Source organism: Atractosteus spatula, chromosome 6 (genome assembly GCF_055471065.1).
Source record: "Atractosteus spatula isolate fAtrSpa1 chromosome 6, fAtrSpa1.hap1, whole genome shotgun sequence".
Taxonomy (NCBI): domain Eukaryota; kingdom Metazoa; phylum Chordata; class Actinopteri; order Semionotiformes; family Lepisosteidae; genus Atractosteus; species Atractosteus spatula.
The window spans coordinates 26,402,642-26,420,484 of NC_142711.1; the positions used below are offsets into that span (position 1 = coordinate 26,402,642).

Consider the following 17,843-nt stretch of genomic DNA (forward strand, 5'->3'; position numbering starts at 1 on the left):
AGAGAAACATAAAGCCATTCTTATAAAATTCAAATTCATATTCAAAACAACAACTTGCTAAGCTATATGAAACCTAGACTAAATAATGGGTCTCAATCCAACAGAGAGGGTTCTCTTGCTAGGTGAATAACAGAAAAGAGGAAATATGTCCACGACTTTAAGAATAAAGTTTTTTTTGTTTAATTATAAGCGGTCTCTTCAACTCTGAAATACCTGACAATTTTCAGTCCTTCAAGGAGAAGTCCCGAAGAGCTGAATGTCTGGCCTTTATATGATGGTATCCACTCTTGGTGATGCTCCTTTCACCATGGAGGTTAGAGAGGAAGTGAACGAGGAGCCCAAGCTGTCTCTGAAGTACTGACACCATACATTATATATACGAGATGGCCATTGGCTTTCTGAAGTCCCTTACAGCCTCCAGTTTAGACACCTTTTCAGTTTCGTAGAGAAGCAAATCTGTTCAATGAACGTGCTATTAATTTTGTTCTTAGTTATGGAGTTTTGGGTTCTCGTATATGTTATTTTCTTTTTGTTGCACAGCAAAAAATAATAAGGCTAGATGGAGTAAATATATTTTCAAAGTTGTGCTGTGTTGTGGAGATAGCACTCCCCAAAGAGCACTAGAGAAAATAAATCTCCTCATCAGAGCAGCACGGAACCAAAACTTGCATACCCCACTGCTCAGAGATAACGAAAACATTTGGTATTAATCTTTCTCAAGCATTTATTAAATATGCCAAATAATTAACAGGCAACCTTTCTTGGCTCATAATACTGCCAGGATGGAAAAAGCAAAGTTTTCCAAGAGTTTCCATCATCTTTTGAGTTCTCTGCCGCCTTCTAGAGTCTTTTTGTCCTGTACTGAGGGTTTTTGTTAGAAAGTGTGGGTAGGCTAGATTAAACTGTTTCTCATTTTGTAATCCATTAAATATTTTTTGTAACATATCGGGAGTGTAAATTTATGTATAATTGTCTTATAACCCACAGTACATGAAGAGAACCTAATGCCACTTAGTAGTGGTCACTTACCGACCAATTACTTGGTAATTAATGGAGAAATTGTATCATTAATGGCTGCATTGCTGTTAAGGACTGTATACTTGTGATTTGCCTTTCTTAAAATAACTCCACTTCTTATTGCCAGATTTTTGAAACAGTCACTATCCATGGACATGATTTATGCCTGGCGTCCTGTGGCACAGTGAACGAATCTTTGTTATAGAAGTGTATATGATGCTGGCAGGCTCCACTCTTGGCAGCCTATCAAATCTGATAACAGGGCTCATCCTTCTTCTCCAGACTGAGATTTAGCTGGTTACATTTGGTTGTTGTGAGTTGGTTTTCTGAAATGTAATAAAGTAGAGTGAAACTGGAACCCAAAGAAAAACATGTTTTTGGCACTGTTCCTTTCATTTGGCCACAGTAGTTAACAAATGAGATTTTCAGTGTTTTTTTTAAAGGGACATTAAATGCAACCGTGGAAATGTATGACATTTAAATGAGAAGAAAATCTTTTGGTCTCATTTTGTGATCACTCATCTTGGTGGAAAAATCAACCAAACTGTATTAGTTAATATGCATTTGGCTGTTACATACCAAGAAAAGAAATCACACATTTATGCTTTGCCTAATGTGTACAATGAGACGGTACTGTTACTTAAAGTCTTTTGCTGAATTTGTACTGTTAAAAACAGGCCTTCCTTATCTTTGTGGTTTTGGGGATGAATGTTAATGCCATTGTTGTGATTGGCACTTGTATGCTATCCCATTTAAAGCCATTCATTTTTGCAAGCTGTTTGCAACCTGCTTGTATTCAATACAGCTCAGTATTTTTTTTTAGGGATATGAAGGTCTTTTGCTGGGAGAAGGCGAGAGTGCCGAGCATTATCTGTGCTGTAGGAAGTGGAGTCTTGTCTCATTCTCAGAGTTCTGTTATTTTAACATTTGTTGTTGTGAGTGGTGAGGCCCTTGGCTCACACTACGGAAATTTACAGCAACCCTTTGTGGCAGCATGTTGAGAGAGGACATTTTTTCCTATTGACTGTTTTGGAGAAACCTACAGACGCAGCACATTGTACACCATATGAAAAGAGGGATAAGGCTTGGGAGAATCTTTGCTTTTGAAACCCATGTTTTTTTTTTTAAACAAAGCTAACAGACGTGCTTTGATGCGGAGAGGAAATACTAAGAGAGTTTGAAGTTCCTATCGGCAACCACAAGGTTTTTTTCCAGGGTTAGCTTTGGAGTGTTTCTAAAGTTTGTTCAGAGTTTGTGATGCTACTCATTTCTGTGTTATAGTTATACATTCTAATTTAGATGTTTTTCCTGTTCTGTTAATTCCACAGTCATAGAATCAATAGCAGTAGTAGAAGTATATAATAAAAACAACTTCCACAGCCAATGAGAAAACAATATACAGTTTAAGGGGGATTTACTGTAAGTGCGATCTACATTTCTAAAAGTGTATGAACAACATGCAGCAGCTAATTCCCATCCTTCTGTGCATGCACCCATAGCATACAAACTAAGGATGACTTTCTTTTTAAATACAGTTCATGAGGTAAAACGGCACCCAAGAATAAAGCGTATTTAAAAAGTGTTTATTGTTTTTTAATCATAGTAAATTTGCCTTAACACACTTGGCTGAGGACAAACCTCTAGGAGTTAACATGAAGAATAAAGGGTTAACCCTGGGGCAGCTGCAAATGGGGAGATGGGGTAGGGGAGAGATACAAATGCAAAGGAAAGAGGGGCTTACATACTGTATAGTATTTATATTTTTATCCTGGATGTATGTATCCTGGAATGAATACAATTTAGGACTAGTGAAGCCAATTGAACCAAGTGGCGGTGTTATCCCTGATGAACATTAGTTATAAATACACAGTTGACTGAGAAATGTGGTTATTATTGGGTTTGATTAACAGCTCAGTAATTGTAGTATTTTTAATGCTTGTGAATTGTTGTGTTGTTAGGGGTGGATGGAAGTGAAGGAATGAATAAATATAATGATTGATCTTGTTGCAGAGTAAACAAAGGGTGCACAATCTGTAATCTACCACTACAACTTGCAGTGCAACATGTTCTTAGCCTCCATAACTCCTTAATTAATCAGAAGTATAAAGTATAAATGTAAAGCTGTTCAGATGATCTCGGTTGGTCGATATGTAGTCGTTCAGTTATACAGTGCCCTCCGGATTTATTCATGCTGCTGAGTAAACAGGAGCGAAAAACTTCATATAGCAAAGATTTGCAGATTGGAGTAATGTTTCCTGCTGAAAAAAAACTCCAGAACTGTTGTGCTGTAATATTAATAGCATTGCACAGAGCAAAGACATATTTGACATTAAAAATTTAAGTCCAGAAAACTTGATGGTCACAATTATTCACATACAGTCTTTGGAGAGCTGTCTTATCTTAACCATGATGATGCATGGTGCTGCTGAAGGTTTTCCTTGCACTACCTCCCTTTAAACCTCAGGGAAACAGGAAGCCTTCGGAGGCCTCTATATTATTGAAGAGGGTCCCATTGCACTTTAGAGTACAAAGAGCAGAATGATATTGTAGATTTGAAGAGGAATTCTGACACATTAAAAATAAAAATACTTTCAGTTAAGAATAACCATGACTCTTGTGGTTTCTTGAATTCAACTAATCATGACAGATATGACTTTTCTCTGTGCAGCACTATTACGATTACAGTATAACATTTTTAGAATTGCTTTAAGCAAGCCACATCATCAGTTCCATAACACATTCTTTTATATGATGTTTTTGTTCCTGTTTCAAGGGTAGCATGAAAAAATCTGTAGGGCACGAGATCTTGCCTAGCCAATAGTAAGCTCAGTATTTCTGCCTTTGTAGGTGTAAGTTTAGTGAGGGGGTACGTGAGGAGGCATAAACAGCATCAACTTGGTGTGGGGCCATGGAATTTCCCCTCAGCAGTTACTTCATCCATATCATTAAAATTCAGGAAATGAACAAAGAAGTCTGACCTTCAGCTCAGTTTTGAGAATAGTCTGGACTTGGACACTGACTTGACATTATCCAGTACACTTTTTGGTTGCACCTTTTGTATGAGTTGCCTTACTCCAAGAGAAATTCCCTGATCTCTAATTGTGACAGCCCCTTTATTTGACTATGATATAAGTCTAGATACAGTATATTTTTAGAACGTTTGAAGTTCAAGTCCTTTCACCTGCTGAATACTGCCCTATTATAACATATCATTCTGGGTTGAAAGTATCAGAACCATTCTGGCATTGGTATTCCATCTTAGAAAGAGTATTCTCTCCCAGAATGCTATAATATTTATCTGGACTGTCAAAAATGAAATCTAAAGGCTTATGGAACTATTTAACAAACTTATATGCTAAATATGCTCCTTAAATATTTTCAGTCTCTTAAAAGTCTTTCTTCTATGCATAGTTTGGGGAGATCTTATGAGTTACGATTTCACTTTGTCAAATGAAGAACAAAATGAGAAAAAAATTTAACATAGTAAATTTGTGTCTATTTTAATTTCTGAATGAATATGAATTTGAACCAACTTTTCAAAATAAATGTGCTGCTTCATTCATGCACTGTATAGACGTGTATGTACTGTATTTCCTTTGATGTACTACTTTGTTGTTCTGGTATACTTTCTTCCTTTGGTATACTTGATGCATTAATAATGGAACAAATTATAACAGTTTCCAATCATGTTCCTGGAGTACCACACAACTGCTGATTTTTGTTCTGGCCAAACTCTGTTATACAGTTGAAAACTGAAATGACTTAATAATACAATTCATTTTCATCTCTTCTAAATTGGAGGTATCCTTTTAGCTGTTGGGTGTTCATTAATAAAATACATTTCCTGAGCAGAAAAACAAAACTTGCAAATCTGCAAATTTTCCAAACTAGTAAATTCTTTGTTCAGTTAAGACTTCAGTTATGTAAGGAAGCTCAGATAGAATAAAACCCAGCAGGTGTTTGGTCTTTCAGGACCTGTACTATAAATTAAAAAATAAATTTGTTGTTTAACATTGTGCAATAGTGTAGAGCACAGCTTTTCTCTTATTTCAGTACAATAATAAAAACATCATCCTCTCTAGAATTGTACTATAATTGCTTATAAAATTTCACTTAACTCAAATTGTTCAAATTTATTTACCAGGGTGCAGGCTTTACTGACTAAGGGGAAGTTCAGTGCTGCAGTGAAGTTCAGTGAGCCCAGTTCCTGATGATGACTGTAAACATGGGTAAGCTGCACATTTGTTTCTGTTTCCTTTTGGGATATTTTTACACTTTATTGCCAGTGCAGGTGCAGGCATGCATCCCAGCCATGTAATGTAGTTTCACTTTTTCAACATTGTGTGTTAGGGGAAGGAAAAACTGTTCATGTCTGGTAAGCACATTCTGGTTCAAGTTCAAGTCTGGTAAGAGACAGCGTACAAGACAAATATGTGTGGCAAATTTAAAAATCATAATATTTCAAGTTTAGAAAAAAATTGATAAAAAAGAAAAGCACTCAGCTGACAACTGTCATCAGGAACATCCTCTCCTGAAATGTCGGAATTGGCTTTTTTATGTTCCCTTTCTAGGAGAATCCCTCCCTCAGTCACAACAAAATCAACACTCTTCTCTGAAATATTATCTCCTTGCACTCCCTCTAAAGGTCTCTTGCACCAACAAACCTAGACCTCCCACAGCCTCAAAAAGATTACCGTGCACACTGTGTAAGATGGAGAAACAGTGAACACAAAACAAGGTCCCTGGAAAGACTTTACAAAACAAAGCTCTGAATGTGTCAACAGAGCTGACCCACATTCATATCTTTGGGCCTGTAAATCTCACGTAAAACTGTTAATTCTCCATTTCCCTTTCTATAGGTCCCACCACACAGAGGACTTCCTCACTCACACACACACAAGCTGGTAATACTTTTTGGTTTTTTTTCTGTTTCATTTTGAAAATTGTAAATTAGGAATTATTAGGAACTTCATTCATAACAGAAATGAGTGTACTCTCTGTCTTGCCGTCTCTGGGAACTGTCTTAGTAATGTTTACATTTTAGTGCAACAAACACAGTTAGCAGTTCTAGGTCAGATTTGATGTTGTCCTCCTCTAGCCTTTTGGTGACCTTGCTGCAGTACTTGAAAAGATCAAAGGACTACAAGTCACTCATTGTTTATACTTTTTGGCAGAGTATATACTTCCTAAAATGTTTCCCTGATCTTAGGGCTGGGCGATATGGCCAAAAACATTATCACGATAAAAATTTTCGTATCAGTCGATATCGATAATTATCACGATAAATCTCAAATCATTATTTCTTTTAGTTTAAAGTTTAAAGGCAGATTTTTTCTCCTGAGTGAAAGTTGAAGAAACAGTTAATTGGAAAATTAAACAACTCTTTATTTTAAGAACACAACAAACACTTGCCAAACAGCAGAAACATTAAACAAATGAATAGAGAGTATTCAAGTCTTTTTTTATGTCAAAATATGCATGAGTAAAATTTACAAAATAAATATCTTAATAGAAAAATTAAATACTGCAGTGTGATAAAACACACATAGAAGATGGCTCAGACAGACTGCAAAGTTTAAAGTGCTCTGTTTTGTCTGATCGTAAAAAGCCAAATTATCTCCAAATTACCAAAGTTTTCTGTCGATGATGTCATCGTCCTTCGAGCTGGTCGTTGGCAGCACTACATTTGCTTCAGTGTCGCTCATTTCTCCACTCTAACTACAGTCCTGTCAGCCACCACCGTGTGGGTAAACAACACCACGTTAGCTGCCCGGTCTGCAACACGCACCCGCACTCGCGCAGTATTTTGTGCGCATGCGCAAAGCAGAAACATATATCGAACATTTATCAAACTTTTGTTAAATGTATATCGAGGAAAATTTTATAGCGATAATTATCATTATCGAATTATCGCCCAGCCCTACCTGATCTTACCACTGTTTATACCACTATCACATGAAGATGTTCCCTCAATGATTCTAGGTTTTGTAGAATTTTGACTCTAAATTTTATTATTTGTTTTCTTCTATAACTTGCCACGATACATATAACTTTGTCTTTGTTCAAAATCTTGATATTGACATCTCTTAACTCCCCAACAAATGGTCCAGTTATGTCTCTCTTGATTCCCTGGTCCTTTTAAAACAAAGGCCCATTCAATGTCCCCTGTTTTCCAAGCCCGGAATGTCTTCATCTAGTTCAGCTGCATATGGCAGCTCCTAATCTACTTTCCATTAGGGTCCTCAATTACAAGCTAGCAATCTTCAGTGGGGCCAACTTTTCATTCATGTGATGAAGCTTATCCTCCTTGTTTATTGTTTCTCTGAGGACACACCATTTTTTTACCAAGTTCCAGTCACTGTCACCATTGGCTTACAGTATGTCTTAAAGGGTCCAAAACCAGTGAGCTCAGACATCTGCCTTACTTTTTTGCTAGTAGACTGCATGGGCCTGTAAATGGAATATGGTTCATTATTTTTGGACTTCTTTAAAAGCCATTCCTAACTTGGTGTGCTATTCCTGCTCATGGGTATTCGGGTTTTGGCTATTTACAGCAGCCCTTTCACCCAAAAACAATGTGTTTTTACTTTAAAAAGAATGTGCTGTTGTGTCTTAAATACAGTTTTAATTATTCTCTGTTTTGTAGAAGACAGTTTCCCTGTGGGACCTGGGCATCACAGGAACATGCAAAGCAAGTTACTTAAATTATTATCATAAGATGTTAATATATTTTATGGCGTGATGTGTGTAGTATAGATGGAAGAAAAGTTTATTTTCTCCACGGTGCAGTCATATTTTTGACTTTGTCATAGTGAAGTCATAGTTTCAAGGTCATGTTCTTCATGTCCATTGAAATAATGGCATCTTAGTCTTTTCCAAGATAAAAATCTAATTTTCTTTCTGTTATGGCCTGTGTCTTGAGACACTGTCTGATGTTTACAATAAAAACGTACATTAAGGACAACATATAATAATGCAAAGGAACAAGTAATAGGTTTATTCCATGCTGAAAAAAAAGAAGAAAAAGAAACACAACGTTTCGGCCGTGGAGCCTTCTTCACCTGAAGAAGGCTCCATGGCCGAAACGTTGTGCTCTCTTTCTTCTTTTTTTTCAGCATGGAATAAACCTATTACTTGTTCCTTTGCAGCCTACGCATGCTGACGCAGCTACCCACCTGAACATATAATAATTATCAACATATAAAAGATAACATAGATGACATAAATAAACAATGACAGGATTATTTGTCAAAATTAATAATCAAAAGATTGGTTAAGTGGTAAGCATAGAGCAATCTTGACAGACTACAAGTTTTTGACAAAGGCAAAGTCCACAGCATACTGTTCTGTAGATGCATGTGCAGAACAAACATTTTCTCTAAATGTTTCCATTTGGTGTGTGGGAGGGATCTTTCAGGCATACAGTATATACTTCTCTCAAATTGCTTTGTGATCTTGACTTTTAAGAGTAGGCTAGGGTCTGTTCCTGCATTCTGCCACCGTATGCTCCATTCCAGCATACTGCACTGTAAGAGTGACTCTGTAAGAGTTTGGGATATGTTGTCCAGTATCTCCACTTGTTCCCAGCAGAGTCACATTCTTTTACTTTGTCCCCAAAGTATCTTCTTTTACTTTATCTGAGCTTTGAGGTTTTTGTGCATATTTCAGGCTGTAATCTAGTGGAAGACTTTTCTTCCAGCCTCTAAAGCCCTATCATTTTTGGCTTTCATTAAGGACATTTGTCTTATGCCCTGCTATGAGGATTTTCTCCAGCTGACCAGTTCCTACAACCACTTATGCACACTGGAGTGTAAACTGAAAGAACAGAGTTAGAAAAAGCTATTAACAGTGTTGTGTTAGGCCTTTGTTATCCGCTCACCTTCTCTGGATTGCATTTTTCTGGTAACCAGGATGAGTTGCCCATTGCAGCATAAGGAAAGCCTCAGAAGCAGAAAGTGTTAATTTAAAAACCTGTAAGAACTTTTACCAGCAATGGTAATTGTTGCAACCTTGGTATATCCATTAAGCTGAAATCTAAAAAAAAATTGAAAGCAACACTGGTTACATACAGTAAATGTTTAATCTGCTGTTCACAGCATTCGGAAATGCTCCAGAATTATCACTTATTTATCACCCTTGCCATGAGAAACCCTTCCCCGCACTGCAATTTTGACATAGCGCATCAGAAACATGCCAGAAAACTTATGTTTTAAAATAGATTTTGCCACCATGATATTCACTGAATCACCCACAAATGTCCTAAACTGACTAAAAAGTCCTAAAGCTTACATAATGACGTACAGAAACCATTAGGCACAGGCACACTGATCCTCACTTGTACTCTCTAAAGAGATCTGTGTATCTCAGGAATCATAGTGCACACACACAAGTACAGAAATGCCTGTGGCCCTATCCTATTCTATGAATTAGAGAATGGACGTCATGTGTGCATACAGTACCTCTGGTCCAAGCTGCAAGCCTGAACCAGAATCAGAATCTGAAGGCGTTGTGCATCAAGTGTGTGTAGCTGGCCTGGCCTGTGTGGTCTGGCAGCTGTGTGTTCAGCGAGTGATGTAATGCCTTAATTTACTACCCTGCGTCACAGTTGCACCACTCTTCTCCCACACCGGGCCCCTTGTGTTTGTTTGGTATCCTTGGCGGCTGGAGCTCAGGCCGTCAACATTCCTGGAGGAGCTGCGGCTCCGAGCCGGCAGCCATCTCTCGTTCTGAGAGGAAAGCACTTGAAAAAGGAAATCGGTTGACGCTAGTGTTTGTGTTTGAGGGGGTGTTTTTTCAGGGAACAGGATTTTCTGCTTTTATATCCACAGATTCTTCTTTTCTAGTATTTTCAGCTTCTTATAGGTGGTACAAGGGACTATATTGTAGTAGTTGATTTCCAGATTCAAGGATTGTTCAGACATTCTTGAAGCACAAAATAAGCAAGAAATTGGGTTTTACAATCATTATTATCTTTAAATCTTTATATGTTTGGTTTAATACTACCTAAAAAGCCTTTTTAATATATATACTCACATACTTGTAGTGAACATATTTGATGCTTTTCTGAAAACTGGATACTTGTATATAGCTCTGTTAAATCTGTCTAGGATTCCAATGATATGTACACCTGCTGAAACTTGCACCTTTTCACAGGTGCAAAGGGAAACTACACTCACCTTATTGTTAGTGCGTTTTAAAGACTGACAGATATTGCAGTTATTTTTGCAGAATCACAAGCATTTTTATTTAAAATATGGCACCTAGCATGCCAGGAACAAGCCACCTAACATACCTCTCACCCAATGTTAACTACAGATAATGAGAGTGGAGCATCAATAAGAACTGCTATAGCTACCAGAAGATTCCTAGCTCTATACAAGACATGAAGTGGTCAAAACAAGTCAAATTATTATGTCGACTGTTAACAACAATGTAGTGCAAAGTGGAATATCCTTATATTATACAGTATTGTATTTTACATTATTATTTAAATTTAAGAACTTCAGTAATTAGAATAACGAACAGCTGTGATGTCTTAAACTGAGTGTGGGATATCTTTTACCATTTTATCAACCTTGTACTGTATATATTATATACATATATATTGTATTTTAATGTGCTCTGTCTGAATATAATCTCTAGTAAATACCCTTGTGTGTAACTAGATGGTGTAACTAGCTCCTCTCACACAGTCACACACAATTTCATATTGGTAAGAAAGTTAAATTTGCCATTTTTCTGCTTTTTCTGTTTAATTCCCTATGTGTCAAATTATAGTTTCAAGTAGCTATCCTAAGGATAAAGTAAAATATCATTAAAAAAAAACATTATCGATGTTTGGATTTTTGTTGAAATTCCCTCTAATCTTAATATTACATCCTGTAAAAACCTGCTCTTCTTTTACTGCCATATTGTCATTTGTAAATGGATTTCCACATTCTATGGTTTCTGCTGAAATTGAGAAACTCATGTTGTGCAAGTACAGTAGAAGCATATGAGCTCAAGGGTATTTTATTTTATTTTGTGCCTCCTTAAGTTTTTAGCTTGTGGCACAAATGCGACTAAGATCAGTTACTTAAATGCAATATTCAATTCATAGTCTTATTGACGATCTTTTTACATTTTCGAAACAAAGTGTTATCTCTTAGCTCCACGGGACCATAATTCCACGTTTGACATTTAATCCAAATTCCAAAAATCCATAAATTACTGGTTCTGTTGTCGGGATTGGTCAGGGTTGTCTGTTTGAGAAGAAAAAAATTGAAAAATTTAGGTTGTAGAACTTTCTTGATATCTTGATAAATTTAAGGGGAGAAAAGTTTGATCTTTATATGTGGGAAGGTACCAAAAATGGATTATGTTGCATCCATGGGAACACTACTGAGCTTCACTGATTTTATTACTTGAAACACCCTTAAAGTACAGTAAAGTATACAGTATGTTCCCTGCCTGGCAACCCTGAGCATGGAAAATAAAGAACTGTACAGCCCTCCACAATATAACTACATAATAAAGTACAACACCGAGAATATTTTTTCTGCTGGAAAAATGTACATTAAAAGTCTAAATGTACAGTGAGTCATGAAACAAGCGGATACATGTAGCAATTATGGTGAAGTACTGTAGATTTAAAGCTGAACATGACACACTTTTTTTATACTTTTACCTGGGAATATGAAACAAAATACCCAGCCATGCTGTTCAAGAAATAACTGGATGAGATCCTCAGATTCATCAATTTACTTTTTTGCAATCAGTTATGATCTGAAATGTTTTCCTGTGCATTAGTCCCATCGATCATGATTTACTATGTAAATTTGGGAAAAGAAATTAATGGTACCAAATTTAGAATTTAAAAGCAACAGGTCTATCTGCTCCTTGCTTTTTTTTTGTTCATTCAGCTGCCTCATGTTGGCAATTCACATACTGTATAAGTGTTGCCATTTGTCATCAATCAAATAATCAAATCAACATCAAATCATAATGTAGTATGTTTTCCAGATGATAAGAACAGTTTTTAAAATGTTCTTGAACTTTAGAGAAATGCAGTTGTGGAATTGGTATGTAATTCTATTTTTTGAGATGCACAAGACATTTTAGTTAAGAAATGAAACCTGGATAAGCAATTGAAATTAATACAAATGTACTTCATTTCAACTACACATTTAATATTTATGCTTTAAAATAGCATATAAATTAGACCGCTCTTTATTTAATACGTATATGCAAGCTTAAAAAAGAAAGAACATGCTCAAACCCTTAAAATAAATGTATACAGTATATTCTTCAAAATAATGCTCCTTTAGATGCTACATCTTTAGTGTCATAAACCCTCATTTATTGAGAGGGAGGTTAAGAGACCATAAAGGTCTATTTTATTTTAAGAAAGTAAAAAAAAATATAAAAAAACATTACTAAAAAACTAAAATGTATGACAAGGTATACTGTTAATAAAATCCAAATAAAGTTTATAATAAATATGTTAAAGAAATAAAGCTGACATTTATCACAAATACTAGGCCATGTGATAGAAAACCCCTAATGAATGGAGTGAGACTTTTGGATGAACAGGAGATGTGCTCATCTGTCTTAGCATTAACCTTCGAAAATAACTAATGGGGAAGTAAGACCTCTTTATACTGTCTGTCCCTTGTCTTTCTGACATTACAGTGAATCAGAGTTTCTGAGAATTTAGTACAAAACTGGAAGCTTTTCTTCAGAACAGTAAGTCCCCAGTTTTAAAGGTTGTGGGAAAAGAAACTTAGATTTCTTGTTTGAGCTCAGATTTTTATTTTTAAAGGCTGTTTTCATTTAAGCTACTTGTGAATTCTGAGGAGTATTTCCTAATTTAGTAGGGAACAGCTTTATTGTAACTGGTACAATAATATACCCGTCATTTTGTTGAAAGTGAGACTTTATACATGATTTGAATTATGAGTAATTTAAATCTATTTTGAATATCAATGAAAATATAAAGTAGTTGTACTGTACAACCATTGATCAGAGATTGATTCCTGTTCCATTAAGTTTTTGCATTGTTCAATTTCCCTTGTATTTATGAAAGTTCACATTTCTGTTTTTGATAGGGTGCATTAAAGATATTATAAAAATCCAGACTGAATTTCTGGAAAAGGGCCAGAAGAAGGAAGGAGATCATTAAAAACTTAACAGAACATTTACACAATTTTAAAAAGCACTATATCTAACATCTAGCTACTGTAGATCTTGTTTTAAATAACAATGATGGTCTTACACTGACAATATGAAAATGATTTCCTATCATTAATGTTTAATATTGAAAAACAGTTTTTTGGTGCAGATATTAAACCCAACTCTTATATTAAGTAAAGAAAATAAATAAAACTCATGAGTGCCTGTGGCGAAGAACAAAGGTCTCTATTAGTAAATTTCTGTGGCATTTTTAGTGCCTCCAGTCCCAGAGTTCACAATAAAATAAACCCCGTTCATTTTAATTTGTGTATGTACTGAAAAACCTAAGCTGTTACATTGTCAGGACTGATAAAACAGGCATTTTAGTGTAACCACTTGAAGAATAATGGAATCCATTTTATTTATAGACTGATATAACAATTTCTAACCTTATTATATGAGTTATTAGAACTACATTTATTGCATTATATTAATAAATGTACCTGTGCATAAATAATCTAAACAAGATCTTTTCAGATAATGAAAATAAAATTAAATGTAGCCTTTTGTACTTGAAAGCAATCACATTCAATTTCTAAAACCTGTTTTCACTTTTCCAGAATGCAGTACAAATTAACTGTGATGACAAGAATTGTGTGCACAAATTAACTGTGATGACAAGAATTGTGTGCGTTTCAATAAAAAGAAAATGCAGGTTCTTCACAGCAGAATTCTTCATTCACACATTTTTGATGCAGTGTTTCAATGAGTGATGCACACTGAAGTGATACCACTTTCAGGTCTAACCAGAAAACCTGCTGTTTCACATCACATACAGTATCTCTGTTCTACATGCAGTTGGTTCCTAAAATCAGGAACTACTGAAATTAAAGCTTTTGAGTCCACGATTCAATTGATTTATTGTCCAAAAGCAGCAGTGTATCCTCTATAGTTCTGTCCCCCGAGTACTCCTCTCTGCACAGAAGCAGAGCATTCACTATATTAAGTGTGCACCATGCTGCTGTGTAATTAGTGTCTTTCAGACGAGATTACAGTTGCTCCCTTTGAACAAAGCTTCCCTGAAAGTACAGCACGGCTTGTGTGATATTAAAAAATTAAAGGGGTAACTTTTGTATTAGTGTAGAATAGTATCTAAGACTCTGAAGTACTGCTGACATAGGTATCTAGACAATGCTGATTCATTAAGGTTCTGTGAGCAATATCGGTCAGTAGAAAACCATTTCAATGGCATAACGAATCTAGCGATTTTCTCATGGTGAGAAAAGTAATTTTTTCTTCTTTATATTTGCTAGATTTTCTAAGTAATGTCCTTAATAAGAATGGAAAAAACTTTTGGTTTGTCATACCTCAACAAAGTAAAATGAATACATTTCATGGGTTTACCAATCAAATATTGCTTTGTCGAATTGGTTGCAGAGCTGCGGTTTTCTGAGAGGGCTTACAGTACTGCTTGTAGGTGTGCTTTTACACTGTAAAATGAATCCAAGCTGCATGACCTATTCTCAGTGGTGTTTAGTGGAAAGCTGCCAAATGATTCACCTGACAGAATCTTCAAAGTATGCTGTTTTACTTCTCGATAAACAGAATATTAACAAAACATAATACAATAGATTTTATACCTACACGTGTTAAACATATACAGCAGCTAATACTCAGGAGAAATAGTGCAGATTAAGCATTTAATAACTATTAAATTAATAAAACTTCGTCAATAAACCATTTGAAATTTCTTTCAGAAAGCTTCATATATACAAACTATTGTCTTTTGTGCTTGTAGTCATTTAGAAAAGGTGAATCGAGGAATTTAGATTTATACAATGAGAGCTGAGAGCACCATGCAGGCAGGACATGACTCTTTCCTGTCATGGTTAAAGTACGTTCTACAAATTCATCCCAGCTGTGCACTCATTTACTAGATTGAACCCTTGACTGAAAGAATAACTTGCTTAGTCAGAAATCTTTTTCAGTTTTCAATGCCTGGGAAAAATGCCACGTTTCATGTAACTCACTTTTATAGGTAAACCTAAGCACTTCCACTTTTAGCACTTAAAATGACTAAAAAGATCAAATTAAACGTGATTGCTCCTGCTTGAGAACTTGGCTAGAATGGAGCCCCATGGACCAGCATGCCCTGCTGTTTGACGCATCCTGTTTCGTTTGTTTTATCGCTGGCTGGGCAGTGTCTGAATTCTTCGAACACCACAGGTAACAGAGTCAAGTTGCAGTCAATTTAAGGACACTGAAAAGTTGTAAATTCCAACTCATTAAGCAAGCACATTGTTCAGTTATCTCAGGAGAGGATAATTCTGGTTCTAGAAAGTTTACATGGTGTTCATGTTTTTTTTCCAGATAATCTCTATTAGGCCTAATTAGCTTACTTACTCAAACTCGTGGTATGTCGTATGACCCTGGAACTTTGTTGTGTGCACTGAAAAATCGGGACCGGTTTTCATATTTTCTATTTTAATACATGTTGAATACACAGCCTACATACTATGATACAGAGCGCGTTAATACTTGAGTGGACACAAGAGCTACTATGTAATTCTATACCATTGTATAGAAATGAGTGCAACTAACGTAAGTGACCAATTGTATTTTAAAAAAGTTATTTCTAGCAAATAGGAAGGTAGGAGAATGTGCGTGATTTTGGAACAATGCCAACCTTGTAAGCACAGGAAAGCATACAAATGCATACTACGAACGTAAGTGACCAATTGTATTTAAAAAAAAGTTATCTTCAGCAAATAGGGAGGTAGGAGAATGTGCATGGTTTTGGAACACTGGCAATCTTGTGAGCACAGGAAAGTGTGATAGATAACAGAAAAATATTTAAGGACTGTTCTAGGTTAATTTGAAAAAAAATACACCGATTTTCTTTGTGTTTCGCTCCCATGTGCATGAAATAAAAACTTCTTTTAACTTCTGAGATGGACTTCTGAAACGTAAATGGGGAAAATGCGGATTGCTAAAGCAGGTACTGTAAACCCCACACTACTTGTGAAGAACTTTGTTTACCATTGGCAAAAGAGCTAACATGTATTATGTGTGGAGAAAAAGCTGCTAAGCAGCTTGACCTGCTGCCCCTTCAAAAGACAGTCACTTATAGAATTACTGGTATGGCGGATGATGTCAAAAGTACGCTGACAGAGCGCGTTAAGATGAGCAGATGCTTTTCACTACAATTAGACGAGTCTGTAGATGTCGTTGATTTGGCCAATTTGCTTGTTTACATTAGATACGAGTTTGTGGGTATGTCCCATGAGGATTTTCTGTTCTGTAAGCCACTACCAACAGGAACTCCAGGAGAGCACATATTTCAGCTTCTGAATGAATGCATCGAAGAGAATGGCATCAACAGGATAAAATGCGTCAAAGTTTGTACAGACGGTGCTAGAGCGATGACAAGCCGACACAGTGGTGTAGTTGCGCGAATTAGAGGTTGCTCCAGATATGAAGTGGACACACTGCAGCATCCACCGCAAGGCCTTGGCCGTCAAGAAAATGCCTGACGATTTAAAATCTGTTAGACTCTGTTGTGATTTGTATCAAGGCTTGACCAATGAATTCATATCTGCTTTGCTCGCCTAAACAGGCTCACCCCTCTCACTGAAATGGTGTTTTTTTATTGTTTATTTTTAAGTGTTGTTTTTCCTGTTGTCACTCTGTAAAGCAGTTTGAGAAGCCACCTTTAAAGGCGCTATATCAAATAAAGTTTATTATAATATTTATTATATGTGTATGTGAGTGTGTGCACGCATGCGTGCTCATGTTGGTCATTGAGATTTTCTGGGGTTCCTATGAGAAGATGACTTGTACAGTATGTGGTACTTGGATGCTTTGGTTTGATCAGGGGTGGTACTTGGTCCAAAAAGTTTGAGAACCACTGGCTTACTTCATTTAACACATGGGTGACCAATTGTTATTTGGCTCTGGAAATTGTTGATTTAAGCCTATTATGTCCTGCTTATGAACATATATATATTTTACAGGCCTGTAAAGTGTCCTTTCAGGTTTCAGGCATAGTTGGAGATTTCAAGATACTTTTAAGGTCTTAGAATTACATTAGTTTAAAATTTGCAAATTTTAGGAGCTACTTTTAAACTATTAGGAAGCTATGCTGTACACGAAACTCAATGAGAAAATAAGCTTGAATGTTCTTAGGTCTCAATTATTTGATTCCTAAAAAGGATAATGTGACTGAGAAAAAGGGAGCTAATTATTGTCTGATATGAGTAACATGAAACGACAGAAGCAGCTGCAGAAAGAAATACATTTTTGTGGATACTTCTTGTTTTCTTCGTTGAAGAATAAAAGTCAGAGTAGGGATTTTCCCATTCATGTTAGTAAACTGCATCTACAAAACTGTAAAAGAATTGCTGTCCTTAGGGCCTTCTTCAATTTTCTTTACTAATACTTAAGTTGTACCTCAGCCCTGTGAGATCATAGTGGTTCTGCTGGAAAGTTCCTTTGCCACATGTACTGCTGCAGTACATACATAGCTATCCAATGCCTCAATTATAAGACATGTGAGGTTTGTCTGGCCTGCAGAAGATTTTTATTTCTATGCAGTGGAATTTTTATTGTCCTTATTTCTAAATGTATGTTAAAACATTCAAATACATTATTTCAATTAAGTCAGGTATGAATCTCAG

At 36.0% G+C, this 17,843-nt stretch overlaps 1 protein-coding gene across 8 annotated transcripts in view; it reads left to right on the forward strand.

Moving 5' to 3' along the window:
- map3k22 (mitogen-activated protein kinase kinase kinase 22) overlaps positions 1-17,843 on the forward strand; it is a 71,883-nt gene that overhangs the window by 20,748 nt on the left and 33,292 nt on the right. For 5 of the 8 annotated variants that reach the window (XM_088918463.1, XM_088918466.1, XM_088918469.1 and 2 more), the window contains exons 2-4: positions 5,162-5,246; positions 5,877-5,921; positions 7,664-7,708. In XM_088918463.1, coding sequence (XP_088774589.1) covers positions 5,228-5,246; positions 5,877-5,921; positions 7,664-7,708 — 109 coding nt within the window. In that variant the 5' untranslated portion in view covers positions 5,162-5,227. Of the gene's footprint in view, positions 1-5,161; positions 5,247-5,876; positions 5,922-7,663; positions 7,709-17,843 lie in introns of those variants that run through there. The other 3 variants (XM_088918467.1, XM_088918471.1, XM_088918468.1) reach the window with 3 other exon arrangements.